The 20803-nt window shown below is 34.0% G+C and overlaps 1 protein-coding gene across 23 annotated transcripts in view; it reads left to right on the top strand.

Moving 5' to 3' along the window:
- Positions 1-20803, top strand: part of LOC131432971 (trichohyalin) — an 82000-nt gene that overhangs the window by 44640 nt on the left and 16557 nt on the right. For 13 of the 23 annotated variants that reach the window (XM_058599636.1, XM_058599633.1, XM_058599642.1 and 10 more), the window contains 7 exons: positions 5052-5141; positions 5283-5360; positions 9007-9174; positions 9242-9931; positions 17280-17462; positions 18519-18686; positions 18760-20799. In XM_058599636.1, coding sequence (XP_058455619.1) covers positions 5052-5141; positions 5283-5360; positions 9007-9174; positions 9242-9931; positions 17280-17462; positions 18519-18686; positions 18760-20799 — 3417 coding nt within the window. Of the gene's footprint in view, positions 1-5051; positions 5142-5282; positions 5361-8418; positions 8437-9006; positions 9175-9241; positions 9932-16699; positions 16721-17279; positions 17463-18518; positions 18687-18759; positions 20800-20803 lie in introns of all 23 variants that reach the window. The other 10 variants (XM_058599645.1, XM_058599655.1, XM_058599649.1 and 7 more) reach the window with 8 other exon arrangements.

Below are 20803 nucleotides of genomic sequence, written 5' to 3' on the forward strand. Positions count from 1 at the left end.
TTACAATATTTTCAATTTAAGAGATACCAAAAATATTTTTTTCTGTTTGTATTGCTCGCAGGACAAAATAGTCGCACGTAGGAAATTTTTTGTTGGAGTTCTTGTGCTCTATTTCGTATATACATTTTATGCATTTAAATAATGTTAATTGCTACGTAAATATTCTGTAATCAATTATGTCGGTTTTCATTTCTATGCAACATATTGACTTGTGCCAATCCCAAACAAAATCAAGTTCATTTGTTGTTAACATTCTGTCAATCAATGGATTCACAACTGGTTTCGACTGAAGTTTTGTATAGATTATTGAACGAAAACTTTCTTGAATAACTCATATTCCTCATATTCGTCAAAGTTGAAGAACAAAGCGGTTAGCCGAGAAATGTAGTAAACATTTCTTATTACATTTTTGCAATATCTAAAATTGGCGTCAATTGTAAGATAAGATTGGTGTTTTCGCAAAACTATGGTCGTTTTACAATAAATATGGTCGTCTCCGCTGCGGCCTTGAGAATAATATCATCGACACATCAATAGTCAAATAATAGTAAACTAAAACTTTAAAAAATCAATGGAACCAACACTCTGAAAACGCTAAGTTGTGTCAGTTAATACATACCTCCATGCGTTGAAGACATAAAGTAAAAAACGACCCCACTGCAACATTTTTGTTTTTATTGCAATGTTGACTACTTCGAGATCGATCTAGGTTAATAAATTTTTTACAGTCGCTAAAAATTTCCCATAATTACTCAATTGACTACCAGATTTGTATTGAGTAGCTCTAATTTTTCAAGACAATTGAAATAACTGTTTTTTCGAATTCCATAAGTTGTACCCAATGAGTTGTATTAGAGTACAAAGTTGAAGTTCAAAGATGTGTTCATATAATTTCATCCAATCGTAAAATAACATACTTAAAATATGCATTCCGGATCATACGATCATCGTGTGATAATTTGTAGTTTATACCATGTGAGGAAACTATGCTTAAAATGGACCGCATTATACCGATGGGTGGAAAACTTACAAATACAGTTACAACAATTAAATTTTCTACAGATGACAAAGTTTGCGGGTTTGTGAATAAACCTTTTTTGTATCCTTAACCACATGCCTGAAAACGAACACGGTTCTGCGAGCAAAAGTCGTACTTTCGAATAAACAATTTCATCATGTAATTTAATATGGAACCAGTACTTGAACTACGGGTAGTGGAGTGATAGTATATTCGATGTTTTCCACCCATACTACCTGTTTTTTTATTCTCATCCATGCAAAGGGCTCAGAAATGTTTTTCTGATGGTTGAATGATTATTAGTTTGAAACCGGGCCCAGGGGAGGGAGTTTTAAACCCCCCCAGGGAAATTTTGTCAACATTAAGTTTCATGAATAATAGAGTACTTGTTATATAAAAGTGTAAATAACTTGACAATTCATACTCCGTTCTCAGAATTTGTTTTACAGTGTCAATATTGTGGAAAAGTGCGTAACTTTTATTTCGAATTTTTGCGCCTTCTCCATATTTCAAACATTAAACACCTCCCCCCCTCCCCCCCTCCCCCCTCCCCCCTTTTGAACCACCCTGCGCACGGGCCTGCTATAATCAATAAACAAAAAAACTGACTAGTAACAGTCAGACTCTGTCAATCTCTAATAATTTACGTTATCTTGAACAAAACATTGACACCAAGCAGTGAGGTAATATGTTCTATTGACATCACAATAAGTTTATTTCGCAATTGGATAATGATCTACGATTATTCGGATTGATGTGTGATTCCGAAGAATTATTCTGTGGGTAGTAGCGAAAATAACGAAAATTTGATATTTGTCTAGTAGTTTTCTTTCACAAAGCACTAGAGTGTCACTCACTGCGTTTTTATTTGTAACTCATTTTTGAAGAATTAGTCGTACGTATCAACTATTCGTCAGTTTAAAAAACATCTTAAATTAAAGCCAAAAATGTCAGTACCTTCGGGTAATACTATGAAGCTGTGAGTGAAAAATTTGGCCTAATACTGTGAAACTGTGAGTGAAAGGGGTGTTGGAAAAAAAACTTCCGCAAGCGAATCACATTCGGGACAACATTCTCCGTGAAACTACCGAAGTTGATACCGATACATTGCATATCAAGTAATGGGCATTATTTGTCTAATATTGTTGAAAAAACGATTGTAAACCTTAATTCTTCTACTACTTATTGCTAATTACTGTTTTCGTTTAGCACTTCGAGCTTTTGTCAATATACATGATAAATGTATCAGGTTGTACTAATCGAGTAATATAGATCGATACTGTAGGAAAGAGTTGATACCGATACATTGCATATCAAGTAATGGGCATTATTTGTCTAATATTGTTGAAAAAACGATTGTAAACCTTAATTCTTCTACTACTTATTGCTAATTACTTTTTTCGTTTAGCACTTCGAGCTTTTGTCAATATACATGATAAATGTATCAGGTTGTACTAATCGAGTAATATAGATCGATACTGTAGGAAAGAGTGGGGCAGGTTACATAACTTCATTCCGCGCACATTTTTTCTGTGAAACTGAAACTAGATATTGCATTTATGTGGGCAAATGAAAGAATAAATTTTCCTCTACGTTTTACATAATCAATACACATTTACATAGCACTATCCAACAATAATGTATACTTACATCTCCTCTAACGTCTCGTACATTAGAGCAAAAATTTCCAACATTTAAATTGATCAAACTTGCCCCATAAATCCTGATCGATCCCCACAAGTGAAGGACAAATTACAAATGCTCTTAGAAGTCGATAAAACAATCAACTCATCAAGCCATCAAGCGACGTCATTTCAGGTGAGGTGATGTCACCCGCTTGTTTCACATAAATACGAAGTCACAATTGAATCGACAAAAAATTCAATTGAACATATACTTTTTCACTAGTTCGCCAAAAGGTTAGTATTCTGATTAGGAGTTATATATATTTTTACGAGATATCAGAAATCTTTACAGTCTACAAAACCCGTGTGATATGATGAACTATTTCCCAATAAGCGAAATTACAGTTCAAAATTGGAAACCTAAAAAAGTCCAATGTAATGTAATACATTTAATGGGATGTATAAATCATGTTCAATATACGTTATAAATGCACATTTTATGGGATTTGGCATGAGTTTATTAGTTGCAATTTGTATTGCTGTTTAATCATCATCCCATTCCGACCTGCTTACAAGCATCTACCCCAATCATGAATTGACTATCGAATTGACTAAACGAAACCATCGACTTTCGCGCTTTAATAACTATGATGTTCAATATCAAAGTGTCGATATTTCTGTACATACATAGCGAAATCATGCATATACTGAATGTGACGATTTACATACTGAAATTATTATGTAATGTCCGTTACAAGAACTCATTTTATACAAAACCTTGTAGTTCATTGAGCAACCGGTAACATCAATCACAAATGTCAATTAATGCTAATCGAACAGTTATAACCAATAACGAAGTGTTTGAAGCGAATAATTAAATATTTAAACTCTTCATCGATCAAAAATGTCTAGAATAGAATTCACATCCACCTTCAGACATTACGTTGAATACAGAAAACTTTATACCTACCTTGGTCTTACGTAAAATAAATTGTTTATATTCGTATATACACGAAACGATAGAGTGAAAGAATTAGATATATTTATATACTATCTAGTGTATTGCAACGAAACGTTTAGATACTATAGAGAATCGTATACCTTCCCATATAGAGTAATTTACAGGTAAAACAAAAACAGCGAGTGCCCGTTTTCCAAAAGTGATATATTTGTTGTAAAACCTTTTACATGGCACGAACATGAAAACATGAAACTTAATGAAATGTGCATGGAACATAAGGGAATCCCTAAACAGCACTTATATACTAGATAGCTCCTAAATACCTGTTAGATAAACATACTTCGTACAAATAAAACACACAATATTGAACAAAGTCTTTCGAAAGTGAAGGTTGATTAGCTACTAAAAATGCGTCATTATACGTTAATTTAATATCTAACTTATTCTATTGTTGCTGATGCCAAATCAAAATAAGATTGCCAATCACGAAATAAAACACCAATTAATTTAGTACATAGTACCTAAATGTGTTCAGTTCCCAAATAGAATAAGTTTAAAACTTTGCATTGTGTGTTAACTAGCTTAAAATTAATAGATTATTCATTTAACATATGATATACGGATTCTGACGGTAACGTAGACAAAATTTCATATGATAAACGAGAGCAATTAGAAACGAAGCCAAATCTAGTGATAACAGCATTGATAGTATTTATTAAACGTTTCAATTTATCTGTTGTTTTCGTTGGTTTTGGTTAAAACATGATGTAGCAGGGTAAACTGAATGTATTTAGAAAAAGACACATATATTATACAAAAAGTGACCAGAAAACAATGAATCATATTAAACAAAATGATTTCAAGCTGAATCTTATTTCATTCATTAGTATTGTTAAAAGGTGTAGATTATATTAAAATACTTTTTATGCATGTCTAATATTTATGAAATAATTTCGATTCTGAAGTTGTTCATTTCTAGTTACATTCAGTACACTGTGTATGAGAAACCATCGAATGTGTGATTGTAAATAAATAGTGGATGTTGATGCAATATATGACAAGAATCGAAAGCTCAATAAGGCGTTGAATTTGCAAGTAAAAGATAAACGAATATACGTACACACATGCACACATTTGTTGTGACATTATATAACCAACGAAAGTCAGGTACACAAATGACTAATGCTCAATCCTATGTATTGTACAGCATCGAAGTTGTTGTTTACGAAGTTATGCTTAATTTATTATCGTATCATGCTTTAAGTAATCGAGAACAATCGTAAATCGCTTCAAATATTGTATCTAATTAGATTAAGTATGCGGTCAAGTAGATCATATTCAAAATCAGCTTCAATAAACTGTTTTTTTTTTCATTTCTAATCAATCACAAACCCGATGCACGTTTTTCATTTCATTTACTCATAATACTTCTGTTTGATACTTTAAGCTGGATGAATTCAGACTTGAAATACAGCGTCGTGACCAAGAGATTATGGCTATGGCAGCTAAGATGAAAACTTTGGAGGAGCAGCATCAGGTGATTATTAATCTGCTCGAATAATTTAATTAGATTGTGTTCATACCTCTAGTCATAATCAAGCATTTAATTGGTCTCAATTATTTATTATTATATTTAGTAGCACTATCGTAGCTGTACGTTTAATATTTTCTTTCGCAGGACTATCAGCGTCACATTTCGGTGTTGAAGGAGTCACTCTGTGCAAAAGAAGAGCACTATAATATGCTGCAAGCGGATGTAAGTATTGTTAAATGCAAATATCTACTAGTTAGTATCACTGATTCGTATCTTTGTTGTTATACACGTATTACACCCACACAAAGGTTGACATGGTGTTAAATCTGTCACTGTAGGTTTCAATTGTTTCGTTGAACTTTTATTTTAGTTACAATCGCAAGTAGTATGTTGACAATGCTTTCTTGAACGTAAACTTTTTATTTATATGCGATGAAAGCTGATTAAGATAACGATTTTTTGTTAGCTACTCGCTTTCATCCGATCTTTTGGTTACTTGGGTAGCTTCACACAAACAAAAATTGAATTAATAAAAACCTAATTTTTCAAACGACGGACAATTCCATTTGTAATGGAATGTTAGATTATAATGAATTTTACTGATTCGTCTAGTAAATGCGACTGTATGAATTTACGTTCACCTTTTTCCTGTCAAGCATATGTGTGCTTTTGTGTCTCAATCGATTAATGGTCGTATTTTGTGATCCGATGATTCACGGTTTTAAGCCGTCGTTGTCATTATCAGTTTTTATTCATTTCATTGAATTTCATACCATGGAATCTTCCAATCACACAATATTAAATGCTCTTGCACGTAAGTTTGCGTGAACTGCGACGCTCCATTTAAATGCATCTTATAAAATGTGAAACCGAGATATTTTCGAAGCGTGCACTTTTGCACTTATCTGCAACGCTCACATTCATGGTTGCCACATGCTATTATTTGTTTTTGTTCGAAAATTTTCTTCTCTACGAAAAGCTACTTGTTTCATGACCTTTGGGATGCGCATTGTACAGTTACTATCTTGATCAAAAAGTTCCCAGAATCACCACAGTGTAGCGCGCTTAGTCACCCGATTAGATTTTTTATGTTTACGTTGCCACATCTGTCATTGAAATTCTATCAAATTTTCAGTTTGATTCCTGAACATTTGTAAATGTTTCGCTGTATTGAGTACATCTGCGATTGTGCGTGTCCTCGATTTTGTACAATGTTCAAAATGGAATTGAATTGGCAACAACGTGTTTGTATTGAATTTTGCGTTAAAAACGCTTTCAATGGTGCGACGACATTGCAAATGGTAGAAGAGCGTTTCGGCAACGATACTCTGAAGAAAACATTCGTTTGTCAGTGGAACGGATGTTTCAAAACTGGCCGTGAGTCTGTGAATGATGATGAAAGAAACGGTAGGCCTTCGACATCACTGCTCACAGTTTTCATTGATTACAAGGGTGTTGTGTATCATAAAATCCTTCCACAATGCCATATCGTCAACAAGGAGTAATATTTGGGCGTTATTAGACGTTTGTGTGAAGCAAATCACCGAAAAAGACCAGATTTGTGGGCAACAATTCATGCAACTTGCACCACGCTAACGCACCGTTACACAATGCCATCGTTATCCGTGAAAATTCGGCTAAAAAAAACGAATGCCATTCAGCAACCACCGAATTCACCAGATTTGGCTCCCTGCGACTTTTTCTTATACGGTAGACTCAAGAAACCGCTCCGTGGAATGCGTTTCAGCACCCGAGATGAGATCGTGGAAAAATCGCAGACGGCTCTGATGGCCATACCGAAAACTGATTATAAAAAATGTTTCGAGGATTAGATCGAGTGCTGACATAAGTGTGTTGCAGTCAATGGGGAGTACTTTGAAGAGGACAATATCAATTTTGATGAATAATCTTGTATTTTTAATTTTCTGAATAAATTCCTGGAACTTTTTGATCAAAGTAGTATTCTATCTTCTTCAATACACTGTGGCGTGTGAACATTTTTTGAGCTAAGCTAAGTTAAGTGAATTACGAACATTAGCAGAACCGGGTTGGCGGTTGAAGACATAGAACTCTGGTCTTATAAGTCAATTGTCGTATGTTCGAGCCCCGACCTGGAAGGATTTTTAGTGTCAGTTGGAGGATCGTATCACCAGTCATGCAATGGTATATTCTGTGCACGAAGACAGAAGGTAAAATTTCACAGAAGAAATGTAATACCTAAAAAGACATACAGACAATACAATAAAAGTACTAGTAAATTGAAACTTCTAAAAAATTGAAGGTCAATCTGAACTAAGCTGACCCAACACCGATTTATTTTCTTTTTCACCTAGATGAAATCGTGTAAATTTACATCTTCTGAGGCCAACATATACGAATGCCAAAAATGACTCATTTCTATAGTTGATATAACACATATTTAATGCATTCTGCATTACTTTGAAAGGCAGAAACAAATTTTCACATCTGCTTGAAAGGTGGGTTATGTTCGACACATATTTAAATCATTCTTGTACGTTCTTGTGAATTGTGTCATATGTAGATTTGCGTCACCTGTAACTTTAATATATTTTTTCAATTGAATAAAAACCAGCCGTGTTCCAATTGAACTATATCGATAATTGCGTATTATTTTTATTTATAACACAAATATTAAGGGAACGATGTTTTTACAATCATAAATATTTTTGATAGGTAAGCGGAGACAACAGGTAACAATAAGAATTTGACAGTTCTACCAATTAACAATAACGGTTCTTTGGTCCGAAAATACTGAATTTCAAACAAAGTAATAACAAATAATGTAAACGAAACGTGTCTTCAGTATCTACTGGTTTGAAGCAAAAAACACAACATTTGAGAATCTCTAAATATAAATTTATTTAGTTTCCGTTTTTCTGGAAAACATATTTTCATCAAAAAATAAATAACTATACATAAGCAATCTCACATGTTTTCTGGGATATTGCTAGAACACCAAACGCCATAATTAGAATATTTTAGATATTTGATATAATTTCTGGGACATACATATCACTGCACATTCGAAAAAAAAGCTTTTATATGCTTCTCGATATGAGTTCTATACACACGGATCGTACAATCTCTACACTTCAGCTAAGCATTGTTTGTACAACACAACTTATTATCGTAATTCATGATTTATAACCAACAAGTTATTGCAATAAACGAAAATTATATAATGTTTTCTCCTTCCACCCGGACGGCAATCGCATCTTCGCGTCCGTGACTCGTATTTCCAACTGATATTGTTCATTAGTTGATGGAACGTAAAATGGTATGTGGTAGTGCCGGTTTTCTATCCCAATGCATTCTGTGACCTCGTGCAATCAATCTTTTCATTTGTACATTGTTATGTTTACCCACTGTCCGTGTGACTTATCCAGTAACTGTATTCTTTAATTCAATCTAACAACTAATTTTGGAACCACTCTGCTTTTAACATTTAGTTTAGCTTTATGGCCTTAATAATAAGTATTGCATAGGACTAAATTTTTATTACTAGAGTAATTCATTTTAAAACTAGAACGAATTTCTGTTAACGAATGTTTATACTCCACTATTATATCATGAACTCGTTGAACAGAATAGTAATGTTTTCGTAAGCATGGCATTATATCAAATCACTGTTTAGAACAGATAACTGAATCCTCCAATATTAGTGTGGGTGTGACCCGGTAATATTTGAAACAAATGATGATAATGTGAAATTGTGGAGGCTTTGTTACACAAATAACATGTCCTCTACTTGCCACATATTTGGGTAGTCTTGTAGTAAATTATTTTCAAAACTTAAGTACCTTTCTTACCAACGAATGCTGAGATTATATATGATTCAACATTTTAGGTTGAAGAACTAAGGAATCGCCTCGAAGAAAAAAATCGAATGATCGAAAAGAAAACTCACAATGCAATGCAATCCGTACAGGAAAAAAATCGTGCCCAAACAGAGTTAACGGAGTTGAAAGAGCACATGGACATTAAGGATCGAAAAATTAACGTCTTGCAACGAAAGGTATTGATTCAACATATTAATAATAAGATATTAGAGATGTTGATGATCATAACTTTATGTTCTATAGATCGAAAACTTGGAAGACTTGTTAAAAGAGAAAGATAATCAAGTGGATATGGCAAGAGCTAGACTTAGTGCAATGCAAGCTCATCACTGTAGTTCTGAAGGAGCACTTTCCAGTTTGGAGGAAGCTATAGGTGATAAAGAAAAGCAAATGCAGCAGCTTCGGGATCAACGTGATCGGGCAGAATCCGAGAAGAAAGAGGAACGTGAACTGCATGAACGGGAACTGGCTGAATACAAGATGAAACTTCATACATTAGACAGTGAAGTTGAGAAACTCACAACACGACTCCATCGAGCACTGAATGAGAAAGATCGTCTTGAATCAAAATTAGAATGTTCCCAAAGCGAGCTCGGAAAATCCAAAGCAGAGCTCGATAAGGCAGCTACCGATGTCGGTCGTAGTGGAGCTGATTGGGAGAATGCCAAGCAAAGGATCTCTAGACTGGAACTTGAGAACGAACGACTTCGTGCCGATCTGGAACGGTCACAGGTATACATAATTCACTTGCATGGTTTCAGGTTGAAAATTATATTCCATTTTGTTTCCCATACATATTGCCAACAAAATAAGCAGACGACGTTTGGTAGGTCAACATTGAGCACCTCACAAGAACTGGATCGCGCCCAGGAGCGTGCAGATAAGACATCAGCCGAGTTGCGAAGAACTCAGGCTGAATTGCGTGTTACACAAGTAAGAGTTATTTTCTGTTCATAAGTATATCAAACTTGAACGTCATTTATTCTTGAATTTGTGTTCTGTTACCAAGTATTCAGTTCATACGGGTAAAATTACTTGCATTACCCCCAAATATATTCATGATTCTTGATGCTATACACTAATACGATATTAGCATCATTGTTTGAAAAGTAAATGAATGTTTTGGGGAACAATTAGTAATTTTACTTGACAACGTTCATCACTAAAACATTCATAATAAAAAATTCTCTTCACTTATATGTACATCCAAACAACGATACCAACGATATCATTTATCGTCCTATTTCTCGATTTTTATTTCGCTTTGTTTCAAAACATTTCCATCATGTCTTATATAGTAACATTTTAAAAATATAGTTTCTGTCGTACACAAGCCTTCTGTTTCTATCTGTATACGCTCGTAATTATCTGTAACTTTTTTAATTTGTTGCCAATAGTTTCTCGTTGTAGTATCGATCAATATCTACACAATCAGATCCTGCATAGTATTTGTTCTGTCTAGCGTGACTAACGTTTCCTGCAAAAACAATAACTGAAGCACATAACATAATTGGCATGAGCAATCAATGTTTTGAATGTTATTTTCGCCGTTTAGGGTAAAAAATCAATGTGTTCGAAACCAGGTGTATTGAGATATCAATAAGCAAGTAACATGTGTTTTCATGTCATACTTTTGAGTTGTTTCGCTCAAACAGTATATATATATATATATATATATATATATATATATATATATATATATATATATATATATATATATATATATATATATATATATATATATATATATATATATATATATATATATATATATACATATATATATATATATATATATATATATATATATATATATATATATATATATAAATATATATATATATATATATATATATATATATATATATATATATATATATATATATATATATATATATATATATATATATATATATATATATATATATATATATATATGTTATAATGTTCAATACGTAAACCAATCTTCGAATATTACTATATAAAATTGCTTACTAGAAACATAAACATTGAATTTCTACACGTGCAATATTAATTATATGTACCTAAATCAACATAATTGCATGCGTTTCTAGTAATTTCACAAAAATATATAGATAAAGAAAAAACAATATTCCGCCGTAGCCTTTTTAAATGTATCATATAGGCAAGCAGGATTGCTGTATTAGTAAAATGAAGATAATATCATTTATAGATATTGTAATCTGTTTTAATAAAAACTGCTTGCGATATTCGTATGATGGACACGCATATGTTATCGATCACATTAAATAAATGAATAAAAAAGTTTCATCAAAGTATCGAATTACAGCGAAGCCTTATTACGCTGTATTACGTTTCAACCAAGATTCAAAGTCAAATCAAAACACCAATCGCATAACAACACCTCAGTTTCTGCATAATTGGATTTATTCTAATTTGTAGTATCATTACTGTTTTGATAAATTATGGATATATTATGGATATAAGTCTAGTCTTTGATCGTCATTTTGAATATAAAATAGACTTTTACCGGCTACTGACTGGAAAATTTAAAGTTAATTTTCTGTTTCAACAATTTATTTCCAAACCATATTTAGCGACACCTTATGTCCCAAAACTACTCCAATCCTAATAATTCCAAAACAAATTTTACTTTGCCTTGTTCCGGTCTCCTATTACATACCTCAATATCATGGTAAACGTCCTGGCAGATCAGCTATTTAAACTGAAAACTTGTAATACAACCAAGGGTACGCTGCCATTGTTTGGGCACCGTACTGCCAAAACGGTATTCAGTGTATTAAAACTATCCAACGCAACTTCGTTCGCTTTGCACTTCGTCGTCTTCCTTGGAACGACCCTCATAACCTTCCCAGCTACCAGGACCGTTGTAAGCTAATTGATCTTGACCTGCTATCCGTTCGCCGTGATGTTTAAAAAGCAGTCTTTGTTTCTGATTCAATATTATCACGAAATGATTGTCCAGATCTGTTACGAAAATTGAATTTCGACATCAATCAACGCAGTCTTCGATACCAGCCATTTCTGAGGTTACCTCGTGCTAAAACAAATTATATAAACATTCCCATTCGTATGGAATTTTATCAACATGTTCTGAAACACTCAGTTTGAGTCGATCTAGTTATGCAAATATTTTTAATTAGAAACTACCGCCACCTTTCCAACATCATACCATCATACCAACATCATATTAAAACGGTCATATTGCCAAAAACGAACCGGGGTAAATCGAAACGAGGTAAAATATCATGAGAAAATGTGAAGTACACAATCATTCAAGTATTTAGAAGCAATTACTAATTACAGCATCCAAAATCCTACTATATCCAAATCCCCGATAAAAGTGGACATATTCCAACAAAGTATACCTAGTTGTACTGGTATTATGATAGGGCATCTAAGTTTTAAGTTAAATTTTGCTCACATGGTTGTTTATGACAAATAATTGAAATAATGGCATTACCTTTTATATAATTCTAAATGTGAATATGAGGATAGAGAGGAGACCTTTTATTTGTAATTAGTTTGATTAAGTATTCAAACTAATTACAAATAAAAGATATATATATGGATTCGGAATGTACCCCCAAATTTTAATTACAATTTCTCAAAGATGTCACACTCCTCAGGTGAATTTAACTGATTTCGGCTACACCGATTTTAGAATTCCGGTTCCAGTATCGAATCGTTTCTCAAAGCTCAATCATTTTCTCAAAAAGGCCAAATCGAACTTCAAAAACAAAAACTTCATTTAAGGACTTAAGGTCCCATACAAAATTGGTGAATTTTATCTGATTCTGGAATTACAGATGATGAGTTTTTAAAATTCATACCGATATAGAAGATATAAATTATTTTGCGTATTAATTTATGGCCATTCGAATCATTTTGGGATTGTAATTAGTTTGATTAAAAAGGATCCAGCCATGTATGAAACTCGGCTCTCTTGAAATTTATTTCCAAGTTGTTTACCGAATTTTAAACAAAATGAAATAATGAAATTCACACGTCAAGTAAAAGATCTGACGGTCTCAGACGAATTAAGATGATACTATATAAAAAATCGATTTTTCATTTAACGTCATTTTAAAGTTTCAAATTCGTGCTTTGAATATTGTCGAAGATACTGTTCTTTGAATTTACTCGCGCCATACCATTCTTTCGTAGCACATAAACTTTGAAGTGCGTTTTACCTTTTTGTATATATATAAAAAAAGTAGGTATAGAATTCGCTCAAACTTTAGAAAAATGTTCCGAGGCCCGGAGGGCCGAATGTCATATACCAATCGATTCAGCTCGACGAACTGAACAAATGTCCGTGTGTGTGTCTGTATGTGTGTTGTCAGCTAAGAGGTCGAGATCTCAGAGATGGCTGGACCGATTTTGATCAAACTAGTCGCAAATGAAAGGTCTTCCCGTCACCCAGAACGCTATTGAATGGTTTTGAGATAGGTTGTTACTTTTTGAGTTATACAAAGTTTTATGTCAAAATTTTCAGTTTTTTACAGTATCTGTCACACTTGGCTTTAAAAACAGAATATGTTTCCAGACTTAGATTCCGCACGGTAATAGCTATCCAACAAGCCATAGATAATTAAAATCCGTTCATTTTTAACGGAGATATCGACATTCTTATGTTAGCGACTTTTCCCCCTATTCCAGCAGTAGGAGTTTTGAGCGCTGTATGACAAAGCAATGCTTAGGAGCAACGTGAAACACGATTTTTTATACTGTTACATACAATTGTTTCTATGTACCAAAAAGATTATGTAGAGCATCCTTTTTCATGACAATTTGCATCGGACCGATTTTAGCACGGTTCGTTTTTGGCAACATAATCGTTCGAATATGGCATATGTAAACCAGATGATATCAGCATTTTCGAGTTGGAAGTAATTCCATAATTATATTGATTTAAACTACTTACAGCAATAAATGCTGGAAGAACATGACTTCTTATACCATACGACTCAGTTCGTCGAGATCAGTAAATGCGTGTGTGACAAATAATTTCAATCAATTTTCTCGGAGATGGCTAAACCGTTTTCTACAAACTCAGATTCATATGAAAAGTAGTATACTCCCAAACAAGGTTCCTGAATTACGTTTGGATCCGACTTCTGATTGCGGAACCACAGGATGATATGTTAAACGAAATTAAAATAATGCAATTCATTTTGGCTAGATGGCTGAACCGATCTAAGATTCAAATGAAATCTAAAAACCATCTATGATTCAAATGAGAGGTCTTAAAATCCTATAAAACATCTTACTTTGTAGTCAGATACGACTGCTGGTTTAGGAGATACAGGGTGATTAGTATAAAAATGTCCCGTTTTTGGATTCGGAATGTACCCCCAAATTTTAATTCGCACTACAATTTCTCAAAGATGTCTACACACTCCTCAGGTGAATTTAACTGATTTCGGCTACACCGATTTTAGAATTCCGGTTCCAGTATCGAATCGTTTCTCAAAGCTCAATCATTTTCTCAAAAAGGCCAAATCGAACTTCAAAAACAAAAACTTCATTTAAGGACTTAAGGTCCCATACAAAATTGGTGAATTTTATCTGATTCTGGAATTACAGATGATGAGTTTTTAAAATTCATACCGATATAGAAGATATAAATTATTTTGCGTATTAATTTATGGCCATTCGAATCATTTTGGGATATGCTAGTTCCTGAATACCGGCTCTGGAAGTACCATAAATAATGACGAAAACCTCTAATGTGAAACTTACTTCGACATCTCATGGAATGTTCAATCGATTGTCACACGTTAAGATTGAAATTCGATACGATTTGCAGTTTCGACATTACAGGGTAATGAATAAATAAAATCTCAATTTGTCGCTTAAAACGACGGTCATTAAAATAATGTCATGAGAACTAAAACACCGAAGAATATCCATGCAAAAAACACACGCGGATTGATAAAAAAAAGTATCATCTCACTGCTAGGTGGATTAATCACGTTTTCTACTACAGAACCAGTCGACACGTATCTTTTTTATTTTATAAGGTTCTGTACATAGAAGTGTGGGTGTGCCTAAATTGGATTTTATATTTCATTTTGAATAAAAAGTACAAGAAAGTACCTTGTTTTTTTTGCATATATGTTTGTATGTTTTCATGTAACTAATGGCGTTTTCGTTTTTAATTTGCACTACACCGGTGCAGTGCTACACTGAGGCATGCATAAACGAACAAAACTGACGAAAACATAAACAGTAACCATTGACTACAATAAACGATTCCATTGCACAGAGCTACACCAAACTTTTGATGAGTGCTACACCAGTGGTATCGGTGCAGAAAAAGTGTAGCACTGGTGTAGTGCAATTGGCAAAAACGAACGGTTTCAGTGCAGCTTTCGCTACACCGGTGTAGTGCAATTTAAAAACGAAAACGACATAAGTATTAAACATTCACTTAGTATCAGAGGTTCCCACACTTGAGACAATTGTTTAATTTTATGTCGTTTTATGAAGTCGACTTTTTTTAGACCAATCGCAGGAGATGCTCGATATGTTCGGAATTTTGAATAGCTTTAGATTATAAAAATTTGGTTTCTTTTATCCTCAAAGATATTCCAAAAAAATTATCCTGCCTTTTTCGGTTTCTGTTTATAGAGAATATACAATTTCGGAATTTAGTTTTGATTCGATTTTCTGTTTCTACAGTAATTACTACAGGGTGAAGAGTGTTACAAGTTTTATATCGTCACTCAAAACGGCATAGCAAAACAGTTTCCACAAATTTTCAAAACCAATTTCAACAAATTTTCTCAGAGATTGCTGATCCAATTTTCTCAAGCTTGGGGTCAAGTAAATGGTTTTATTTCCACATAGGTTGCTGTTGAATTGTCCGGAACTACAAGGTGTTTCGATTTGTAGGTTAGGATTTGCTAGTTTACGCCCAAAGCTTTACTGTTTAAATTGAATGAACCATTTTGTTAAAGAATTCCTCAGTAATATTTAGGATAGTACGAGTAATATGATGAAGGCATCTTTAGGTGGAAAATTGGTTATTTGAAAAAAAAAAACGTTTAATATGCAATCGAAAATATCATATAACGACCTGTAGTTTTTTTAAACAATATTCTTGTTGTTATTAAAAGAGATTTTCTAGCCGGGGTAAAATAAAGGATATAAAAGCAGAGAGATTTGATATCTTCAACTAATTTAATTATATACAAATTTCTATACGCATGTTCATGTTGTCTGAAACAAACAAATTGATCAACGTGTTCTCACATTCCAAACTACTGTTGGGTTTCTGTTTCTGACTTTTATCGAAAATAGCTCTTCAGTGATAGTAAACATAATATTAAAAAAGTATGAAAGTTTTCTAGATAGTTAATATCAATACCAAGTGGTACTATTTTACTATATCTATTATAATTAAAATTCAGACTTCTTGTCTAGAAAATCTGCACTGTCTGCTTGCTTATATGACACGATCAAAATAGGGCTCTAAGTATTGATAATACAGCAGAAATTATACCAAAACAGTACGCCGCTTCTTCAATCATTAGTATAATTAGACAATTTCATTTGAATTCATTTCGTTTTATTCGATAGATCGTATACATATTCTCGCTACACGACGATCACAATGAATATATTTGCTAGCATACAACATACAAATTAAAACGAGAATATACTGATAACACATTCACAAACATTTTATAGGAACAGACAGTAGACAATTTTGTGAGTAGACAACCTAACTTTGAGAATGCTATTTAAAACTTTTCTTTCATTTACAATCACAATTTTTTCTCTCCATATTAAACTCACAATTCAATATCAACTAAAGCTATTTACTATTCAAACATTTTTGTTTGCCAGTTTTTATACTGTAGTGTTCGCAATAAATTTGAATCAACTTTCTTCTTAGTCTGAAGAAAATTTTAAAGATACACATGACTAACACATTCGAAAATATCTCAGAGAGAAAAGAATGCTCTCGCACAGTCACGGCTTTTGCGTTTTCTGTTATATTTTTGTTATGAAATCGAACAAAACTCATTGTGTAGTATGGAAATCGTAACTATTACATTTTTCCTACTATATTTATACATTCGCAGTTCGGTTCACTGTTTGTTTTTCAACCTACTTCTTTTATCAGTTAAAATCAGTTATGCAGAGCAGTTATAGATACTACCGTTCCGATTTTATTCCAGTATTTTCTGACTTCTCACTAGCAGTTTGCGCTAAGCATTACTTTGTTTCATTTAATGTTTGTTTCATTTGTTCACTTATTATTTAGTCCGATGCCGAGCGGGCAAGAGCCGAAGCTGCCGCCTTGCAGGAGAAATTAGAAAAAAGTCAAGGGGAAGTTTACAGACTCAAAGCAAAACTTGAAAACGCACAAGGTGAACAGGAAAGCATAAAACAGGAAATGGAAAGAAGTCAAACTGGAATACAACGAATTGTTAGTGAGAGAGATAAGGTAAATGCAAACATCAACATCTCAACAAAAATCAACAACACCTACTATAGTTAGTGTTCACTTGCGAACTGAATCATTCATACAACGTCATACTGCAATACGTTAGAAGCATTTACAAAGTCAAGATTTGATTCTCAAGAATGGTTTTCAAAATAGAATCGAATTTTCCAATTGTAAAAATGTGCAGGGCATGGGGATCTTGATATAAGCTATACTGTACCAAGTTGGTGTTTGTTGGTCACTATTAGTTGGAGTCTATCTTAACACTCCAGTAAAAATGGTGCGTTTGAATGATAAGTAAATACTGTGTATAATATTATGAACATAGTCGTTGGTCAATGTAAACAAACATTTTCGTTTTCACACATAATTTACACGAACCCAACAAATAAAAACCCAATTCCAATTCCTCGATGTAAGGTAAGAAGGTAGGTGAAATAAAAAAAATGATATTGCACAACGTAATGTACGGTAGGAATGAAGCAAGTGATATTGTATTGTATGAATATCATCATCATGTATCGTGACTTTGTGTTGTGATATGAAAATCGTTTCTTCATTTACCTAGTATTTAGAACCTGGTAAACAATAATGTTTGTGAAAAGTCAATGTGTACATATAAAGCCTCATATTGTAATAAAAAAATATCCAATACAATGTACTATATGCTTTAAAACAACGTGAAAACTTCTGTCCGTTTCCTGCCTCCAGTATTCAGTTGAACTTTGCAATAAAAAATTAATAACAATATATAGCATCCGCTTCAAGCCTTCCTACTCTTCCATCAATGGCTGATTACGATCTACTCTTTCTATATCTGTAGCCTCCAAGTGATTTCAAATACCTGTAATTATCATCCAAAACATTCAAGTACTGACACTACCAATCATTCAATAAAAAGTCCATTTACATAAGAGACTTCAATTATCATGAGCAAGATCCCCATTCTCCTATACACATTTTCACTGCACTACTATGCAATTCAAAATAATTCCTTACCTCAACACATCGTCTGGTAATGTAATGCTAGTACATCCATAATCCTAATAATTTTAGGCTTACGGTGAGCTGGATAAAATCCGAGAAGAGCTAGAACGAAGCCAAGCTACCCTCGGCAAATCGCAATTGCAACAAGAGAAGATCCAAAATTCATTGGACAAAGCTCAAAATGAGGTAGACCATTTACAGGAAAAGCTTGACAAAAGTATTGCCGAAGTTAGAAGGGTAAGACTAAAATTTCAAACTAATTATTTTCTATTGTTTATTCTCAATTTTTCAACCTGTTTTTTCGGGGCAGCTTCAACTTGAAAAGGAAAAAATCAACTATGAATTCGAGAATACCCAGTCGCAGCTCGACAAGCAACTTGGTCAATCTTCACGAATTCAAAAAGAAAAGGAGGCTATACAAATGGATCTGGAGAGATATCGAGATAAAGCAGACAAATTACAAGCATCTATGGGTCGCTTACAAAAAGAGAGAGACGTTCTTTGTGATGAGCTGGAAAAACTCAAAGAAAAGGCGGAATCTACACAAAGCAATGCTCTTAAATATCAGCGAGAGCGTGATGCCATTCAAACAGAACTTGAAGTTGTCAAAGAACGCTGGGAGAAAGCACACCAAATTCATCAAAAATTGCAAATGGAACGTGACGATGCTGTTACAGAGATTGATATTTTGAAAGAAAAGCTCGATAAAGCGTTGTATGCTAGCCAGAAACTGATCGATGAGAAAGACAATTCGAACAAAGAATTTGATAAAATGCTTGAAAAATATGACCGCGCTCAGAACGAAATTTACCGATTGCAGTCGAGATGTGACACAGCAGAAGCTGATCGTAATCGTATTGAAGTTGAAGCTGAGAGAGCAGCGTTGTCAGCAGGCAAAGCAAAGGAGGATCTTAGAAAACTGCAAGAAGAAACAACTCGCCTACAAGAAGCTTGTGACCGAGCTGCAATGCAACTTGGTAGATCCAAAGAATTGGAAGATAAGGCAAAGGAAGACGTCGATCTTATTCGTGAAAGACTTGAAAAAACGCAGGCAGATCTCAGGAGAGCTCAATCTGAAAAGGATAATCATCAAGCAGAAATAGAAAGGCTATCTTATGAATTGGATCGAGCCCACAATAGTTATACAAAACAAACAGCTTCACTCGATGCCGCACAAGAAGAGGTCGCACGATACAGTCTAGAGATTGAAAAAATGAGAGAACGATATGAAAAAACAGCAGCTGAAATGCGGCGTTTGCAAGAAAATGAAGCATTTTCCCGCGAATCGAGGCGTTTGAAAGAGGAGAACGATCGACTTCGAGAAAAATACGACAAAATTATGATGGAACTCGAGAGCTTCCGTAGTAAATCGCAGTATGAAGAAGAATCACTTGAAAAGTACAAACAAAAATTCGAATCAAGAGAGAACGAATTTCAGAACATTGAGCTTAAATTACACGAAACTACACTGCAGCTCGAACTCGCTCGACAAGAGGTTCAGAAACTTATATCAAACCAAGATAAACAGCGTACAGACGCTGAACGAGCTCACATCGAATATGAAAAGATTCGGGATAAGCATGAGAAGTTACTCAAAGAAGTTGAACGATTACGTCAAAATCCAGGATCAGCTGTTAGCCCTAGTGCACTGGCCGCAGCATCCGTTGGTATGGGAGATAAGGCTGAAGTGGAAAGATTACGAGATCGTTTGGAAAAGGCACTTCAAAGCCGTGATGCTACCGAAATGGAAGCAGGTAGACTTGCTAAAGAACTGGAGAAAGCACAGTTGCATTTATCAAAACAGCAAGAAGCTTATGAAGCCACTAGAATTGAATTTGAGCGCATGTCTGCAGAACTTACGCGTGTGCTAGAGAGGCTAGAGAAATCAGAAGCCGAAAAGGAAACTCTTCGGCAATCCACAAAAATATATGAAAAGCATCACCAGCAACATGCTAGCAATCATATCGAGCATAACGCAATGAAGATGGAGGCAGACAACAAACAACTGATGGCAGAGCGAGATCAACTAGTGATGCAGTTGGAAAAGAGTCAGGATATGTTAATGAGCTTCCAGCAAGAGCTCAATGCCGCCGAACTCGAATTACAGCGCCAATGTGAAGAAAATCGACGGTTGAAAAATTCACCACAAAATGCTCATGGTCAAGCTCAAGCCAATTCGCAAGAAATTCAAAACTACAAAAAAGAAATCGCTCGACTCAAGCAGATGCTTCAGGAAACAGGATCTCGTGGGGACAGTGAGCTTGAGCAATGGCGCAAAGTCGTTGAACAAGAGAAAAATAGAGCAGACCAAGCAGAGAAAGCCGCCATTGAATTGCAAAAGAGAATGCAGGTGA

Source organism: Malaya genurostris, chromosome 2 (assembly GCF_030247185.1).
Source record: "Malaya genurostris strain Urasoe2022 chromosome 2, Malgen_1.1, whole genome shotgun sequence".
Classification (NCBI taxonomy): domain Eukaryota; kingdom Metazoa; phylum Arthropoda; class Insecta; order Diptera; family Culicidae; genus Malaya; species Malaya genurostris.